General features: G+C 34.9%; 2 protein-coding genes across 3 annotated transcripts in view; both read left to right on the forward strand.

Moving 5' to 3' along the window:
* The window catches only part of LOC142257980 (uncharacterized), a 347,977-nt gene that overhangs the window by 272,132 nt on the left and 54,200 nt on the right, over positions 1 to 21,645 (forward strand). Inside the window, exons 1-2 of one of the 2 annotated variants that reach the window (XM_075330336.1) lie at positions 1,139 to 1,228; positions 1,366 to 1,503. In XM_075330336.1, the coding sequence (XP_075186451.1) occupies positions 1,432 to 1,503 (72 nt within the window). In that variant the 5' untranslated portion in view covers positions 1,139 to 1,228; positions 1,366 to 1,431. Of the gene's footprint in view, positions 1 to 1,138; positions 1,229 to 1,365; positions 1,504 to 21,645 lie in introns of those variants that run through there. The other variant, XM_075330327.1, reaches the window with a different exon arrangement.
* Positions 1 to 21,645, forward strand: part of LOC142258008 (uncharacterized) — a 496,305-nt gene that overhangs the window by 221,920 nt on the left and 252,740 nt on the right. The window lies entirely within an intron of this gene.

The raw sequence follows: 21,645 nt of genomic DNA on the forward strand, positions 1-21,645 counted from the left end.
CTCATACAATGGAGCTGTGCGGTCTGTACTCGCCTCATACAATGGAGGTGTGCGGTCTGTACTCGCCTCATACAATGGAGCTGTGCGGTCTGTACTCACCTCATACAATGGAGGTGTGCGGTCTGTACTCACCTCATACAATGGAGCTGTGCGGTCTGTACTCACCTCATACAATGGAGCTGTGCGGTCTGTACTCACCTCATACAATGGAGCTGTGCGGTCTGTACTCGCCTCATACAATGGCGCTGTGCAGTCTGTACTCGCCTCATACAATGGAGCTGTGCGGTCTGTACTCGCCTCATACAATGGAGGTGTGCGGTCTGTACTCGCCTCATACAATGGAGCTGTGCAGTCTGTACTCGCCTCATACAATGGAGCTGTGCGGTCTGTACTCGCCTCATACAATGGAGGTGTGCGGTCTGTGCTCGCCTCATACAATGGAGCTGTGCGGTCTGTACTCGCCTCATACAATGGAGCTGTGCGGTCTGTACTCTCCTCATACAATGGAGGTGTGCGGTCTGTACTCGCCTCATAGAATGGAGGTGTGCGGTCTGTACTCTCCTCATACAATGGAGGTGTGCGGTCTGTACTCGCCTCATAGAATGGAGGTGTACGGTCTGTACTCGCCTCATACAATGGAGCTGTGTGGTCTGTACTCACCTCATAGAATGGCGCTGTGGTAGGGAGAGTTTCTGCGTCCTCTGCTCCTCTCCTCAGATAATACAAAATCTTGTCTGTCCGGAGCCTCCTTATTTATACCTGATCTGACCACTGCTCTGTTCCCTCAGAGAAATCTCTCACAGACGCTTCCCCAGGTTGTCATGGACACCACTCCCTTTTCCCAGCATTCCCTGGAGCTCCACAACGACTTCCTGTCACATTATTAATGCCGCCAGTTGCTGCTGATTCTATATCACATACAGCTTCTATAGGTCACATATAGACCGATATCTGCAGTGCAGTGCTCTGTGTATAGACTATCTGCGGTACAGCACTGTGTAACGGCTGATAACAGAGAGAACAGCACCTGCAGAGCCAGGAGGAAGGATCTGCATCCATGAAAGTTGGAGGATCTGTGGTGACATCAGTGTCCTCTGCGCTCCGCCCGCTGATCACATGGTGGTGATGTCATCACAGGTCAGTCAGCTCTCGCAGTGCCTCAGATCTGTCCAGTGTGTGCAGCTCCTGTTCTCTGTTATCAGCCACCAGCACATTTTCCACCAATCAGGTGAGGTGACAGCGGAGGATTCGGTGCAGTATTGAGCTGTTCCCATGGAGGCTCCTGTGGCTCTCACACTTCTGTCCAAGCGTCCGCACTATTTTGGGGAGAGTTTTACTGATTTTCTTCGTTCTCCTGTGTCACAGAACCCGGCAGCACGAGATCCCTGCAGCGGATCCAGTTTTCCTCCTTCTCCTGAATGATCCCCGAGGATGGATGACAATGAGATCAGCAGCAGATTATTAACCCTCTCCCTGGAGGTCATCTCCCTGCTGAGCGGAGAGGTAACTCCTCACATTCCTGTCAGGATTTTCACGAGACATACTAAAAAGAATGATGAAAAGGAATGAATAAATAAAAAGAATGAAGATAATAACTTTCTAGGTGTATATTATGTAGATGTATAAAAGGTTTCTTTCGCAAGTTAGAGACATGGAATGATCATGAAATATCTGTAGATAATAGGAGAATGAACACATATGCCATATAACCAGGTGTATATTATGTTACCTGAGCATTATAGGTGTGGAATGATCATGAAATATCTGTAGATAATAGGAGAATGAATGCATATGGCATATAACCAGGTGTATATTATGTTACCTGAGCATTATAGGTGTGGAATGATCATGAAATATCTGTAGATAATAGGAGAATGAACGTATATGCCATATAACCAGGTGTATATTATGTTACCTGAGCATTATAGGTGTGGAATGATCATGAAATATCTGTAGAGAATAGGAGAATGAATGCATATGCCATATAACCAGCTGTATATTATGTTACCTGAGCATTATAGGTGTGGAATGATCATGAAATATCTGTAGATAATAGGAGAATGAACGCATATCCCATATAACCAGGTGTATATTATGTTACCTGAGCATTATAGGTGTGGAATGATCATGAAATATATGTAGATAATAGGAGAATGAACGTATATGGCATATAACCAGGTGTATATTATGTTACCTGAGCATTATAGGTGTGGAATGAACATGAAATATCAGTAGATAATAGGAGAATGAACGCATATGGCATATAACCAGGTGTATATTATGTTACCTGAGCATTATAGGTGTGGAATGATCATGAAATATCTGTAGATAATAGGAGAATGAACGCATATGGCATATAACCAGGTGTATATTATGTTACCTGAGCATTATAGGTGTGGAATGATCATGAAATATCAGTAGATAATAGGAGAATGAACGCATATGGCATATAACCAGGTGTATATTATGTTACCTGAGCATTATAGGTGTGGAATGATCATGAAATATCTGTAAATAATAGGAGAATGAACGCATATGGCATATAACCAGGTGTATATTACGTTACCTGAGCATTATAGGTGTGGAATGATCATGAAATATCAGTAGATAATAGGAGAATGAACGCATATGGCATATACCAGGTGTATATTATGTTACCTGAGCATTATAGGTGTGGAATGATCATGAAATATCTGTAGATAATAGGAGAATGAATGCATATGGCATATAACCAGGGGTATATTATGTTACCTGAGCATTATAGGTGTGGAATGATCATGAAATATCTGTAGATAATAGGAGAATGAACGCATATCCCATATAACCAGGTGTATATTATGTTACCTGAGCATTATAGGTGTGGAATGATCATGAAATATATGTAGATAATAGGAGAATGAACGTATATGGCATATAACCAGGTGTATATTATGTTACCTGAGCATTATAGGTGTGGAATGAACATGAAATATCAGTAGATAATAGGAGAATGAACGCATATGGCATATAACCAGGTGTATATTATGTTACCTGAGCATTATAGGTGTGGAATGATCATGAAATATCTGTAGATAATAGGAGAATGAACGCATATGGCATATAACCAGGGGTATATTATGTTACCTGAGCATTATAGGTGTGGAATGATCATGAAATATCTGTAGATAATAGGAGAATGAACGCATATCCCATATAACCAGGTGTATATTATGTTACCTGAGCATTATAGGTGTGGAATGATCATGAAATATATGTAGATAATAGGAGAATGAACGTATATGGCATATAACCAGGTGTATATTATGTTACCTGAGCATTATAGGTGTGGAATGAACATGAAATATCAGTAGATAATAGGAGAATGAACGCATATGGCATATAACCAGGTGTATATTATGTTACCTGAGCATTATAGGTGTGGAATGATCATGAAATATCTGTAGATAATAGGAGAATGAACGCATATGGCATATAACCAGGTGTATATTATGTTACCTGAGCATTATAGGTGTGGAATGATCATGAAATATCAGTAGATAATAGGAGAATGAACGCATATGGCATATAACCAGGTGTATATTATGTTACCTGAGCATTATAGGTGTGGAATGATCATGAAATATCTGTAAATAATAGGAGAATGAACGCATATGGCATATAACCAGGTGTATATTACGTTACCTGAGCATTATAGGTGTGGAATGATCATGAAATATCAGTAGATAATAGGAGAATGAACGCATATGGCATATACCAGGTGTATATTATGTTACCTGAGCATTATAGGTGTGGAATGATCATGAAATATCTGTAGATAATAGGAGAATGAATGCATATGGCATATAACCAGGTGTATATTATGTTACCTGAGCATTATAGGTGTGGAATGATCATGAAATATCTGTAGATAATAGGAGAATGAATGCATATGGCATATAACCAGGTGTATATTATGTTACCTGAGCATTATAGGTGTGGAATGATCATGAAATATCTGTAGATAATAGGAGAATGAATGCATGTGGCATATAACCAGGTGTATATTACGTTACCTGAGCATTATAGGTGTGGAATGAACATGAAATATCTGTAGAGAATAGGAGAATGAATGCATATGGCATATAACCAGGTGTATATTATGTTACCTGAGCATTATAGGTGTGGAATGATCATGAAATATATGTAGATAATAGGAGAATGAACGCATATGGCATATAACCAGGTATATATTATGTTACCTGAGCATTATAGGTGTGGAATGAACATGAAATATCTGTAGAGAATAGGAGAATGAACGCATATGGCATATAACCAGGTGTATATTATGTTACCTGAGCATTATAGGTGTGGAATGATCATGAAATATCTGTAGATAATAGGAGAATGAATGCATATGGCATATAACCAGGTGTATATTACGTTACCTGAGCATTATAGGTGTGGAATGAACATGAAATATCTGTAGATAATAGGAGAATGAACGCATATGGCATATAACCAGGTGTATATTATGTTACCTGAGCATTATAGGTGTGGAATGATCATGAAATATCTGTAGATAATAGGAGAATGAACGCATATGCCATATAACCAGGGGTATATTATGTTACCTGAGCATTATAGGTGTGGAATGATCATGAAATATCTGTAGATAATAGGAGAATGAATGCATATGGCATATAACCAGGTGTATATTACGTTACCTGAGCATTATAGGTGTGGAATGATCATGAAATATCTGTAGATAATAGGAGAATGAATGCATATGGCATATAACCAGGTATATATTACGTTACCTGAGCATTATAGGTGTGGAATGATCATGAAATATCTGTAGATAATAGGAGAATGAACGCATATGCCATATAACCAGGGGTATATTATGTTACCTGAGCATTATAGGTGTGGAATGATCATGAAATATATGTAGATAATAGGAGAATGAACGCATATGCCATATAACCAGGGGTATATTATGTTACCTGAGCATTATAGGTGTGGAATGATCATGAAATATCTGTAGATAATAGGAGAATGAACACATATGGCATATAACCAGGTATATATTATGTTACCTGAGCATTATAGGTGTTGAATGATTATGAAATATCTGTAGATAATAGGAGAATGAACGCATATGGCATATAACCAGGTATATATTATGTTACCTGAGCATTATAGGTGTGGAATGATCATGAAATATATGTATATAATAGGACAATGAACACATATGGCATATAACCAGGTGTATATTATGTTACCTGAGCATTATAGGTGTGGAATGATCATGAAATATCTGTAGATAATAGGAGAATGAACGCATATGGCATATAACCAGGTGTATATTATGTTACCTGAGCATTATAGGTGTGGAATGATCATGAAATATCTGTAGATAATAGGAGAATGAACGCATATGGCATATAACCAGGTGTATATTATGTTACCTGAGCATTATAGGTGTGGAATGATCATGAAATATCAGTAGATAATAGGAGAATGAATGCATATGGCATATAACCAGGTGAATATTATGTTACCTGAGCATTATAGGTGTGGAATGATCATGAAATGTCTGTAGATAATAGGAGAATGAACGTATATGGCATATAACCAGGTGTATATTACGTTACCTGAGCATTATAGGTGTGGAATGATCATGAAATATCAGTAGATAATAGGAGAATGAACGCATATGGCATATAACCAGGTGTATATTATGTTACCTGAGCATTATAGGTGTGGAATGATCATGAAATATCTGTAGATAATAGGACAATGAACACATATGGCATATAACCAGGTGTATATTATGTTACCTGAGCATTATAGGTGCGGAATGATCATGAAATATATGTAGATAATAGGAAAATGAACACATATGGCATATAACCAGGTGTATATTATGTTACCTGAGCATTATAGGTGTGGAATGATCATGAAATATCTGTAGATAATAGAATGAATGCATATGGCATATAACCAGGTATATATTATGTTACCTGAGCATTATAGGTGTGGAATGATCATGAAATATCTGTAGATAATAGGAGAATGAACGCATATGGCATATAACCAGGTATATATTATGTTACCTGAGCATTATAGGTGTGGAATGATCATGAAATATCTGTAGATAATAGGAGAATGAACGCATATGGCATATAACCAGGTGTATATCATGTTACCTGAGCATTATAGGTGTGGAATGATCATGAAATATCTGTAGATAATAGGAGAATGAACGCATATGGCATATAACCAGGTGTATATTACGTTACCTGAGTATTATAGGTGTGGAATGATCATGAAATATCTGTAGATAATAGGAGAATGAACACATATGGCATATAACCAGGTGTATATTACGTTACCTGAGTATTATAGGTGTGGAATGATCATGAAATATCTGTAGATAATAGGAGAATGAATGCATATGGCATATAACCAGGTGTATATTATGTTACCTGAGCATTATAGGTGTGGAATGATCATGAAATATATGTAGATAATAGGAGAATGAACGCATATGCCATATAACCAGGGGTATATTATGTTACCTGAGCATTATAGGTGTGGAATGATCATGAAATATCAGTAGATAATAGGAGAATGAACGCATATGCCATATAACCAGGGGTATATTATGTTACCTGAGCATTATAGGTGTGGAATGATTATGAAATATCTGTAGATAATAGGAGAATGAACGCATATGGCATATAACCAGGTGTATATTATGTTACCTGAGCATTATAGGTGTGGAATGAACATGAAATATCTGTAGATAATAGGAGAATGAACGCATATGCCATATAACCAGGGGTATATTATGTTACCTGAGCATTATAGGTGTGGAATGATTATGAAATATCTGTAGATAATAGGAGAATGAATGCATATGGCATATAACCAGGTGTATATTACGTTACCTGAGCATTATAGGTGTGGAATGAACATGAAATATCTGTAGATAATAGGAGAATGAACGCATATGGCATATAACCAGGTGTATATTATGTTACCTGAGCATTATAGGTGTGGAATGATTATGAAATATCTGTAGATAATAGGAGAATGAATGCATATGGCATATAACCAGGTGTATATTATGTTACCTGAGCATTATAGGTGTGGAATGAACATGAAATATCTGTAGATAATAGGAGAATGAACGCATATGGCATATAACCAGGTGTATATTATGTTACCTGAGCATTATAGGTGTGGAATGATTATGAAATATCTGTAGATAATAGGAGAATGAATGCATATGGCATATAACCAGGTGTATATTATGTTACCTGAGCATTATAGGTGTGGAATGAACATGAAATATCTGTAGATAATAGGAGAATGAACGCATATGCCATATAACCAGGTGTATATTATGTTACCTGAGCATTATAGGTGTGGAATGAACATGAAATATCTATAGATAATAGGAGAATGAACGCATATGGCATATAACCAGGTGTATATTATGTTACCTGAGCATTATAGGTGTGGAATGAACATGAAATATCTATAGATAATAGGAGAATGAACGCATATGGCATATAACCAGGTGTATATTATGTTACCTGAGCATTATAGGTGTGGAATGAACATGAAATATCTGTAGATAATAGGAGAATGAACGCATATGGCATATAACCAGGTGTATATTATGTTACCTGAGCATTATAGGTGTGGAATGAACATGAAATATCTATAGATAATAGGAGAATGAACGCATATGGCATATAACCAGGTGTATATTATGTTACCTGAGCATTATAGGTGTGGAATGAACATGAAATATCTATAGATAATAGGAGAATGAACGCATATGCCATATAACCAGGTGTATATTATGTTACCTGAGCATTATAGGTGTGGAATGATCATGAAATATCTGTAGATAATAGGAGAATGAAGGCATATGGCATATAACCAGGTGTATATTATGTTACCTGAGCATTATAGATGTGGAATGAACATGAAATATCTGTAGATAATAGGAGAATGAATGCATATCCCATATAACCAGGTGTATATTATGTTACCTGAGCATTATAGGTGTGGAATGATCATGAAATATATGTAGATAATAGGAGAATGAATGCATATGGCATATAACCAGGTATATATTATGTTACCTGAGCATTATAGGTGTGGAATGATCATGAAATATATGTAGATAATAGGAGAATGAATGCATATGGCATATAACCAGGTGTATATTATGTTACCTGAGCATTATAGGTGTGGAATGATCATGAAATATCTGTAGATAATAGGAGAATGAACGTATATGGCATATAACCAGGTGTATATTAGGTTACCTGAGCATTATAAGTGTGGAATGATCAGGAAATATCTGTAGATAATAGGAGAATGAATGCATATGCCATATAACCAGGTGTATATTATGTTACCTGAGCATTATAGCTATGGAATGATCATGAAGTATCTGTAGATAATTGGAGAATGAACGCATATGGCATATAACCAGGTGTATATCATGTTACCTGAGCATTATAGCTATGGAATGATCATGAAATATCTATAGATAATAGGAGAATGAACGCATATGCCATATAACCAGGGGTATATTATGTTACCTGAGCTTTATAGGTGTGGAATGATCATGAAATATCTGTAGATAATAGGAGAATGAACGCATATGCCATATAACCAGGTGTATATTACGTTACCTGAGCATTATAGGTGTGGAATGATCATGAAATATCTGTAGATAATAGGAGAATGAACACATATGGCATATAACCAGGTGTATATTATGTTACCTGAGCATTATAGGTGTGGAATGATTATGAAATATCTGTAGATAATAGGAGAATGAACGCATATGGCATATAACCAGGTGTATATTACGTTACCTGAGCATTATAGGTGTGGAATGAACATGAAATATCTGTAGATAATAGGAGAATGAACGCATATGGCATATAACCAGGTATATATTATGTTACCTGAGCATTATAGGTGTGGAATGATCATGAAATATATGTAGATAATAGGACAATGAACACATATGGCATATAACCAGGTGTATATTACGTTACCTGAGCATTATAGGTGTGGAATGATCATGAAATATCTGTAGATAATAGGAGAATGAACGCATATCCCATATAACCAGGTGTATATTATGTTACCTGAGCATTATAGGTGTGGAATGATTATGAAATATCTGTAGATAATAGGAGAATGAACGCATATGGCATATAACCAGGTGTATATTATGTTACCTGAGCATTATAGGTGTGGAATGATCATGAAATATCAGTAGATAATAGGAGAATGAATGCATATGGCATATAACCAGGTGTATATTATGTTACCTGAGCATTATAGGTGTGGAATGATCATGAAATATCAGTAGATAATAGGAGAATGAATGCATATGGCATATAACCAGGTGTATATTATGTTACCTGAGCATTATAGGTGTGGAATGATCATGAAATATCTGTAGATAATAGGAGAATGAAGGCATATGGCATATAACCAGGTGTATATTATGTTACCTGCGCATTATAGGTGTGGAATGAACATGAAATATCTGTAGATAATAGGAGAATGAATGCATATGGCATATAACCAGGTGTATATTATGTTACCTGAGCATTATAGGTGTGGAATGATCATGAAATATATGTAGATAATAGGAGAATGAACGCATATGGCATATAACCAGGTGTATATTATGTTACCTGAGCATTATAGGTGTGAAATGATCATGAAATATATGTAGATAATAGGAGAATGAATGCATATGGCATATAACCAGGTATATATTATGTTACCTGAGCATTATAGGTGTGGAATGATCATGAAATATATGTAGATAATAGGAGAATGAATGCATATGGCATATAACCAGGTGTATATTATGTTACCTGAGCATTATAGGTGTGGAATGATCATGAAATATCTGTAGATAATAGGAGAATGAACGTATATGGCATATAACCAGGTGTATATTATGTTACCTGAGCATTATAGGTGTGGAATGATAATGTAATATCTGTAGATAATAGGAGAATGAATGCATATGCCATATAACCAGGTGTATATTATGTTACCTGAGCATTATAGGTGTGGAATGAACATGAAATATCTGTAGATAATAGGAGAATGAATGCATATGGCATATAACCAGGTGTATATTATGTTACCTGAGCATTATAGGTGTGGAATGAACATGAAATATCTGTAGATAATAGGAGAATGAACGCATATGGCATATAACCAGGTGTATATTATGTTACCTGAGCATTATAGGTGTGGAATGAACATGAAATATCTGTAGATAATAGGAGAATGAATGCATATGGCATATAACCAGGTGTATATTACGTTACCTGAGCATTATAGGTGTGGAATGATTATGAAATATCTGTAGATAATAGGAGAATGAATGCATATGGCATATAACCAGGTGTATATTACGTTACCTGAGCATTATAGGTGTGGAATGATCATGAAATATCTGTAGATAATAGGAGAATGAACGCATATGCCATATAACCAGGTGTATATTATGTTACCTGAGCATTATAGGTGTGGAATGATCATAAAGTATCTGTAGATAATAGGAGAATGAACGCATATGGCATATAACCAGGTGTATATCATGTTACCTGAGCATTATAGCTATGGAATGATCATGAAATATCTGTAGATAATAGGAGAATGAACGCATATGCCATATAACCAGGGGTATATTATGTTACCTAAACTTTATAGGTGTGGAATGATCATGAAATATATGTAGATAATAGGAGAATGAACGCATATGGCATATAACCAGGTGTATATTACGTTACCTGAGCATTATAGGTGTGGAATGAACATGAAATATCTGTAGATAATAGGAGAATGAACGCATATGGCATATAACCAGGTATATATTATGTTACCTGAGCATTATAGGTGTGGAATGATTATGAAATATCTGTAGATAATAGGAGAATGAACGCATATGGCATATAACCAGGTGTATATTATGTTACCTGAGCATTATAGGTGTGGAATGATCATGAAATATCTGTAGATAATAGGAGAATGAACGCATATGCCATATAACCAGGTGTATATTATGTTACCTGAGCATTATAGGTGTGGAATGATCATGAAATATCTGTAGATAATAGGAAAATGAACACATATGGCATATAACCAGGTATATATTATGTTACCTGAGCATTATAGGTGTGGAATGATCATGAAATATATGTAGATAATAGGACAATGAACACATATGGCATATAACCAGGTGTATATTACGTTACCTAAGCATTATAGGTGTGGAATGATCATGAAATATCTGTAGATAATAGGAGAATGAACGCATATCCCATATAACCAGGTGTATATTATGTTACCTGAGCATTATAGGTGTGGAATGATTATGAAATATCTGTAGATAATAGGAGAATGAATGCATATGGCATATAACCAGGTGTATATTATGTTACCTGAGCATTATAGGTGTGGAATGATCATGAAATATCAGTAGATAATAGGAGAATGAACGTATATGGCATATAACCAGGTGTATATTATGTTACCTGAGCATTATAGGTGTGGAATGATCATGAAATATCTGTAGATAATAGGAGAATGAACGCATATGGCATATAACCAGGTGTATATTATGTTACCTGAGCATTATAGGTGTGGAATGATCAGGAAATATCTGTAGATAATAGGAGAATGAACGCATATGGCATATAACCAGGTGTATATTATGTTACCTGAGCATTATAGGTGTGGAATGATCATGAAATATCTGTAGATAATAGGAGAATGAATGCATATGGCATATAACCAGGTGTATATTATGTTACCTGAGCATTATAGGTGTGGAATGATCATGAAATATCTGTAGATAATAGGAGAATGAACGCATATCCCATATAACCAGGTGTATATTATGTTACCTGAGCATTATAGGTGTGGAATGATTATGAAATATCTGTAGATAATAGGAGAATGAATGCATATGGCATATAACCAGGTGTATATTATGTTACCTGAGCATTATAGGTGTGGAATGATCATGAAATATCAGTAGATAATAGGAGAATGAACGTATATGGCATATAACCAGGTGTATATTATGTTACCTGAGCATTATAGGTGTGGAATGATCATGAAATATCTGTAGATAATAGGAGAATGAACGCATATGGCATATAACCAGGTGTATATTATGTTACCTGAGCATTATAGGTGTGGAATGATCATGAAATATCAGTAGATAATAGGAGAATGAACGCATATGGCATATAACCAGGTGTATATTATGTTACCTGAGCATTATAGGTGTGGAATGATCAGGAAATATCTGTAGATAATAGGAGAATGAATGCATATGGCATATAACCAGGTGTATATTATGTTACCTGAGCATTATAGGTGTGGAATGATCATGAAATATCTGTAGATAATAGGAGAATGAACGTATATGGCATATAACCAGGTGTATATTATGTTACCTGAGCATTATAGGTGTGGAATGATCATGAAATATGTGTAGATAATAGGAGAATGAACGCATATGGCATATAACCAGGTATATATTATGTTACCTGAGCATTATAGGTGTGGAATGATCATGAAATATCTGTAGATAATAGGAGAATGAACGCATATGGCATATAACCAGGTGTATATCATGTTACCTGAGCATTATAGGTGTGGAATGATCATGAAATATCTGTAGATAATAGGAGAATGAACGCATATGCCATATAACCAGGTGTATATTATGTTACCTGAGCATTATAGGTGTGGAATGATCATGAAATATATGTAGATAATAGGACAATGAACACATATGGCATATAACCAGGTGTATATTATGTTACCTGAGCATTATAGGTGTGGAATGATCATGAAAGATCTGTAGATAATAGGAGAATGAATGCATATGGCATATAACCAGGTGTATATTATGTTACCTGAGCATTATAGGTGTGGAATGATCATGAAATATATGTAGATAATAGGAAAATGAACACATATGGCATATAACCAGGTGTATATTACGTTACCTGAGCATTATAGGTGTGGAATGATCATGAAATATCTGTAGATAATAGGATAATGAACGCATATGGCATATAACCAGGTGTATATTATGTTACCTGAGCATTATAGGTGTGGAATGATCATGAAATATCTGTAGATAATAGGAGAATGAATGCATATGGCATATAACCAGGTGTATATTATGTTACCTGAGCATTATAGGTGTGGAATGATCATGAAATATCTGTAGATAATAGGAGAATGAACGTATATGGCATATAACCAGGTGTATATTATGTTACCTGAGCATTATAGGTGTGGAATGATCATGAAATATCTGTAGATAATAGGAGAATGAACGTATATGGCATATAACCAGGTGTATATTATGTTACCTGAGCATTATAGGTGTGGAATAATCATGAAATATATGTAGATAATAGGAGAATGAACACATATGGCATATAACCATGTGTATATTATGTTACCTGAGCATTATAGGTGTGGAATGATCATGAAATATCTGTAGATAATAGGAGAATGAATGCATATGGCATATAACCATGTGTATATTATGTTACCTGAGCATTATAGGTTTGGAATGATCATGAAATATCTGTAGATAATAGGAGAATGAATGCATATGGCATATAACCAGGTGTATATTATGTTACCTGAGCATTATAGGTGTGGAATGATCATGAAATATCTGTAGATAATAGGAGAATGAACGTATATGGCATATAACCAGGTATATATTACGTTACCTGAGCATTATAGGTGTGGAATGATCATGAAATATCTGTAGATAATAGGAGAATGAACGTATATGGCATATAACCAGGTGTATATTATGTTACCTGAGCATTATAGGTGTGGAATAATCATGAAATATATGTAGATAATAGGAGAATGAACACATATGGCATATAACCAGGTATATATTACGTTACCTGAGCATTATAGGTGTGGAATGATCATGAAATATCTGTAGATAATAGGAGAATGAACGTATATGGCATATAACCAGGTGTATATTATGTTACCCAAGCATTATAGGTGTGGAATGATCATGAAATATCTGTAGATAATAGGAGAATGAACGTATATGGCATATAACCAGGTGTATATTATGTTACCTGAGCATTATAGGTGTGGAATGAACATGAAATATCTGTAGATAATAGGAGAATGAACACATATTGCATATAACCATGTGTATATTATGTTACCTGAGCATTATAGGTGTGGAATGATCATGAAATATCTGTAGATAATAGGACAATGAATGCATATGGCATATAACCAGGTGTATATTACGTTACCTGAGCATTATAGGTGTGGAATGATCATGAAATATCTGTAGATAATAGGAGAATGAACGTATATGGCATATAACCAGGTGTATATTATGTTACCTGAGCATTATAGGTGTGGAATGATGATGAAATATCTGTAGATAATAGGAGAATGAACGCATATGGCATATAACCAGGTGTATATTACGTTACCTGAGCATTATAGGTGTGGAATGATCATGAAATATCTGTAGATAATAGGAGAATGAACGTATATGGCATATAACCAGGTGTATATTATGTTACCTGAGCATTATAGGTGTGGAATGATCATGAAATATCTGTAGATAATAGGAGAATGAACGCATGTGGCATATTACCAGGTGTATATTATGTTACCTGAGCATTATAGGTGTGGAATGATCATGAAATATCTGTAGATAATAGGAGAATGAACGCATATCCCATATAACCAGGTATATATTATGTTACCTGAGCATTATAGGTGTGGAATGATCATGAAATATCTGTAGATAATAGGAGAATGAATGCATATGGCATATAACCAGGTATATATTATGTTACCTGAGCATTATAGGTGTGGAATGATCATGAAATATCTGTAGATAATAGGAGAATGAATGCATATGGCATATAACCAGGTGTATATTATGTTACCTGAGCATTATAGGTGTGGAATGATCATGAAATATATGTAGATAATAGGAAAATGAACACATATGGCATATAACCAGGTGTATATTACGTTACCTGAGCATTATAGGTGTGGAATGATCATGAAATATCTGTAGATAATAGGACAATGAACACATATGGCATATAACCAGGTGTATATTATGTTACCTGAGCATTATAGGTGTGGAATGATCATGAAATATCTGTAGATAATAGGAGAATGAACGCATATGCCATATAACCAGGTGTATATTACGTTACCTGAGCATTATAGGTGTGGAATGATCATGAAATATCTGTAGATAATAGGAAAATGAACACATATGGCATATAACCAGGTGTATATTATGTTACCTGAGCATTATAGGTGTGGAATGATCAGGAAATATCTGTAGATAATAGGAAAATGAACACATATGGCATATAACCAGGTGTATATTACGTTACCTGAGCATTATAGGTGTGGAATGATCATGAAATATCTGTAGATAATAGGAGAATGAATGCATATGCCATATAACCAGGTGTATATTATGTTACCTGAGCATTATAGGTGTGGAATGATCAGGAAATATCTGTAGATAATAGGAAAATGAACACATATGGCATATAACCATGTGTATATTATGTTACCTGAGCATTATAGGTGTGGAATGATCAGGAAATATCTGTAGATAATAGGAGAATGAACACATATGGCATATAACCAGGTGTATATTATGTTACCTGAGCATTATAGGTGTGGAATGATCATGAAATATCTGTAGATAATAGGAGAATGAATGCATATGGCATATAACCAGGTGTATATTATGTTACCTGAGCATTATAGGTGTGGAATGATCATGAAATGTCTGTAGATAATAGGAGAATGAACGCATATGCCATATAACCAGGGGTATATTATGTTACCTGAGCATTATAGGTGTGGAATGATCATGAAATATCAGTAGATAATAGGAGAATGAACGCATATGCCATATAACCAGGGGTATATTATGTTACCTGAGCATTATAGGTGTGGAATGATTATGAAATATCTGTAGATAATAGGAGAATGAACGCATATGGCATATAACCAGGTGTATATTATGTTACCTGAGCATTATAGGTGTGGAATGATCATGAAATATATGTAGATAATAGGAGAATGAACGCATATGCCATATAACCAGGTGTATATTATGTTACCTGAGCATTATAGGTGTGGAATGATCATGAAATATCTGTAGATAATAGGAGAATGAATGCATATGGCATATAACCAGGTGTATATTATGTTACCTGAGCATTATAGGTGTGGAATGATCATGAAATGTCTGTAGATAATAGGAGAATGAACGCATATGCCATATAACCAGGGGTATATTATGTTACCTGAGCATTATAGGTGTGGAATGATCATGAAATATCAGTAGATAATAGGAGAATGAACGCATATGCCATATAACCAGGGGTATATTATGTTACCTGAGCATTATAGGTGTGGAATGATTATGAAATATCTGTAGATAATAGGAGAATGAACGCATATGGCATATAACCAGGTGTATATTACGTTACCTGAGCATTATAGGTGTGGAATGATCATGAAATATCTGTAGATAATAGGAGAATGAATGCATGTGGCATATAACCAGGTGTATATTACGTTACCTGAGCATTATAGGTGTGGAATGAACATGAAATATCTGTAGATAATAGGAGAATGAACGCATATGGCATATAACCAGGTGTATATTATGTTACCTGAGCATTATAGGTGTGGAATGATTATGAAATATCTGTAGATAATAGGAGAATGAATGCATATGGCATATAACCAGGTGTATATTATGTTACCTGAGCATTATAGGTGTGGAATGAACATGAAATATCTGTAGATAATAGGAGAATGAACGCATATGGCATATAACCAGGTGTATATTATGTTACCTGAGCATTATAGGTGTGGAATGAACATGAAATATCTGTAGATAATAGGAGAATGAACGCATATGGCATATAACCAGGTGTATATTATGTTACCTGAGCATTATAGGTGTGGAATGAACATGAAATATCTATAGATAATAGGAGAATGAACGCATATGGCATATAACCAGGTGTATATTATGTTACCTGAGCATTATAGGTGTGGAATGAACATGAAATATCTATAGATAATAGGAGAATGAACGCATATGCCATATAACCAGGTGTATATTATGTTACCTGAGCATTATAGGAGTGTAATGAACATGAAATATCTATAGATAATAGGAGAATGAACGCATATGGCATATAACCAGGTGTATATTATGTTACCTGAGCATTATAGGTGTGGAATGAACATGAAATATCTGTAGATAATAGGAGAATGAACGCATATGGCATATAACCAGGTGTATATTATGTTACCTGAGCATTATAGGTGTGGAATGAACATGAAATATCTATAGATAATAGGAGAATGAACGCATATGGCATATAACCAGGTGTATATTATGTTACCTGAGCATTATAGGTGTGGAATGATCATGAAATATCTGTAGATAATAGGAGAATGAAGGCATATGGCATATAACCAGGTGTATATTATGTTACCTGAGCATTATAGATGTGGAATGAACATGAAATATCTGTAGATAATAGGAGAATGAATGCATATCCCATATAACCAGGTGTATATTATGTTACCTGAGCATTATAGGTGTGGAATGATCATGAAATATATGTAGATAATAGGAGAATGAACGCATATGGCATATAACCAGGTGTATATTATGTTACCTGAGCATTATAGGTGGGGAATGATCATGAAATATATGTAGATAATAGGAGAATGAATGCATATGGCATATAACCAGGTGTATATTATGTTACCTGAGCATTATAGGTGTGGAATGATCATGAAATATCTGTAGATAATAGGAGAATGAACACATATGGCATATAACCAGGTGTATATTATGTTACCTGAGCATTATAAGTGTGGAATGATCAGGAAATATCTGTAGATAATAGGAGAATGAATGCATATGCCATATAACCAGGTGTATATTATGTTACCTGAGCATTATAGCTATGGAATGATCATGAAGTATCTGTAGATAATTGGAGAATGAACGCATATGGCATATAACCAGGTGTATATCATGTTACCTGAGCATTATAGCTATGGAATGATCATGAAATATCTGTAGATAATAGGAGAATGAACGCATATGCCATATAACCAGGGGTATATTATGTTACCTGAGCTTTATAGGTGTGGAATGATCATGAAATATCTGTAGATAATAGGAGAATGAACGCATATGCCATATAACCAGGTGTATATTACGTTACCTGAGCATTATAGGTGTGGAATGATCATGAAATATCTGTAGATAATAGGAGAATGAACACATATGGCATATAACCAGGTGTATATTATGTTACCTGAGCATTATAGGTGTGGAATGATCATGAAATGTCTGTAGATAATAGGAGAATGAACGCATATGCCATATAACCAGGGGTATATTATGTTACCTGAGCATTATAGGTGTGGAATGAACATGAAATATCTGTAGATAATAGGAGAATGAACGCATATGGCATATAACCAGGTATATATTATGTTACCTGAGCATTATAGGTGTGGAATGATCATGAAATATATGTAGATAATAGGACAATGAACACATATGGCATATAACCAGGTGTATATTACGTTACCTGAGCATTATAGGTGTGGAATGATCATGAAATATCTGTAGATAATAGGAGAATGAACGCATATCCCATATAACCAGGTGTATATTATGTTACCTGAGCATTATAGGTGTGGAATGATTATGAAATATCTGTAGATAATAGGAGAATGAACGCATATGGCATATAACCAGGTGTATATTATGTTACCTGAGCATTATAGGTGTGGAATGATCATGAAATATCAGTAGATAATAGGAGAATGAATGCATATGGCATATAACCAGGTGTATATTATGTTACCTGAGCATTATAGGTGTGGAATGATCATGAAATATCTGTAGATAATAGGAGAATGAAGGCATATGGCATATAACCAGGTGTATATTATGTTACCTGAGCATTATAGATGTGGAATGAACATGAAATATCTGTAGATAATAGGAGAATGAATGCATATGACATATAACCAGGTGTATATTATGTTACCTGAGCATTATAGGTGTGGAATGATCATGAAATATATGTAGATAATAGGAGAATGAACGCATATGGCATATAACCAGGTGTATATTATGTTACCTGAGCATTATAGGTGTGAAATGATCATGAAATATATGTAGATAATAGGAGAATGAATGCATATGGCATATAACCAGGTATATATTATGTTACCTGAGCATTATAGGTGTGGAATGATCATGAAATATATGTAGATAATAGGAGAATGAATGCATATGGCATATAACCAGGTGTATATTATGTTACCTGAGCATTATAGGTGTGGAATGATCATGAAATATCTGTAGATAATAGGAGAATGAACGTATATGGCATATAACCAGGTGTATATTATGTTACCTGAGCATTATAGGTGTGGAATGATAATGTAATATCTGTAGATAATAGGAGAATGAACGCATATGGCATATAACCAGGTGTATATTAGGTTACCTGAGCATTATAGGTGTGGAATGATCATGAAATATCTGTAGATAATAGGAGAATGAATGCATATGGCATATAACCAGGTGTATATTATGTTACCTGAGCATTATAGGTGTGGAATGATCATGAAATATCTGTAGATAATAGGAGAATGAATGCATATGGCATATAACCAGGTGTATATTACGTTACCTGAGCATTATAGGTGTGGAATGATTATGAAATATCTGTAGATAATAGGAGAATGAATGCATATGGCATATAACCAGGTGTATATTACGTTACCTGAGCATTATAGGTGTGGAATGATCATGAAATATCTGTAGATAATAGGAGAATGAACGCATATGCCATATAACCAGGTGTATATTAGGTTACCTGAGCATTATAGCTATGGAATGATCATGAAGTATCTGTAGATAATAGGAGAATGAACGCATATGGCATATAACCAGGTGTATATTATGTTACCTGAGCATTATAGCTATGGAATGATCATGAAATATCTGTAGATAATAGGAGAATGAATGCATATGGCATATAACCAGGTGTATATTATGTTACCTGAGCATTATAGGTGTGGAATGATCATGAAATATCTGTAGATAATAGGACAATGAACACATATGGCATATAACCAGGTGTATATTATGTTACCTGAGCATTATAGGTGTGGAATGATAATGTAATATCTGTAGATAATAGGAGAATGAATGCATATGCCATATAACCAGGTGTATATTATGTTACCTGAGCTTTATAGGTGTGGAATGATCATGAAATATATGTAGATAATAGGAGAATAAACGCATATGGCATATAACCAGGTGTATATTACGTTACCTGAGCATTATAGGTGTGGAATGAACATGAAATATCTGTAGATAATAGGAGAATGAACGCATATGGCATATAACCAGGTATATATTATGTTACCTGAGCATTATAGGTGTGGAATGATTATGAAATATCTGTAGATAATAGGAGAATGAACGCATATGGCATATAACCAGGTGTATATTATGTTACCTGAGCATTATAGGTGTGGAATGATCATGAAATATCTGTAGATAATAGGAGAATGAACGCATATGGCATATAACCAGGTATATATTATGTTACCTGAGCATTATAGGTGTGGAATGATCATGAAATATATGTAGATAATAGGACAATGAACACATATGGCATATAACCAGGTGTATATTACGTTACCTAAGCATTATAGGTGTGGAATGATCATGAAATATCTGTAGATAATAGGAGAATGAACGCATATCCCATATAACCAGGTGTATATTATGTTACCTGAGCATTATAGGTGTGGAATGATTATGAAATATCTGTAGATAATAGGAGAATGAATGCATATGGCATATAACCAGGTGTATATTATGTTACCTGAGCATTATAGGTGTGGAATGATCATGAAATATCAGTAGATAATAGGAGAATGAACGCATATGGCATATAACCAGGTGTATATTATGTTACCTGAGCATTATAGGTGTGGAATGATCAGGAAATATCTGTAGATAATAGGAGAATGAATGCATATGGCATATAACCAGGTGTATATTATGTTACCTGAGCATTATAGGTGTGGAATGATCATGAAATATATGTAGATAATAGGAGAATGAACGCATATGGCATATAACCAGGTATATATTATGTTACCTGAGCATTATAGGTGTGGAATGATCATGAAATATCTGTAGATAATAGGAGAATGAACGCATATGGCATATAACCAGGTGTATATCATGTTACCTGAGCATTATAGGTGTGGAATGATCATGAAATATCTGTAGATAATAGGAGAATGAACACATATGGCATATAACCAGGTGTATATTACGTTACCTGAGCATTATAGGTGTGGAATGATCATGAAATATCTGTAGATAATAGGAGAATGAACACATATGCCATATAACCAGGTGTATATTATGTTACCTGAGCATTATAGGTGTGG

Source organism: Anomaloglossus baeobatrachus, chromosome 1, assembly GCF_048569485.1.
Source record: "Anomaloglossus baeobatrachus isolate aAnoBae1 chromosome 1, aAnoBae1.hap1, whole genome shotgun sequence".
Lineage (NCBI taxonomy): Eukaryota > Metazoa > Chordata > Amphibia > Anura > Aromobatidae > Anomaloglossus > Anomaloglossus baeobatrachus.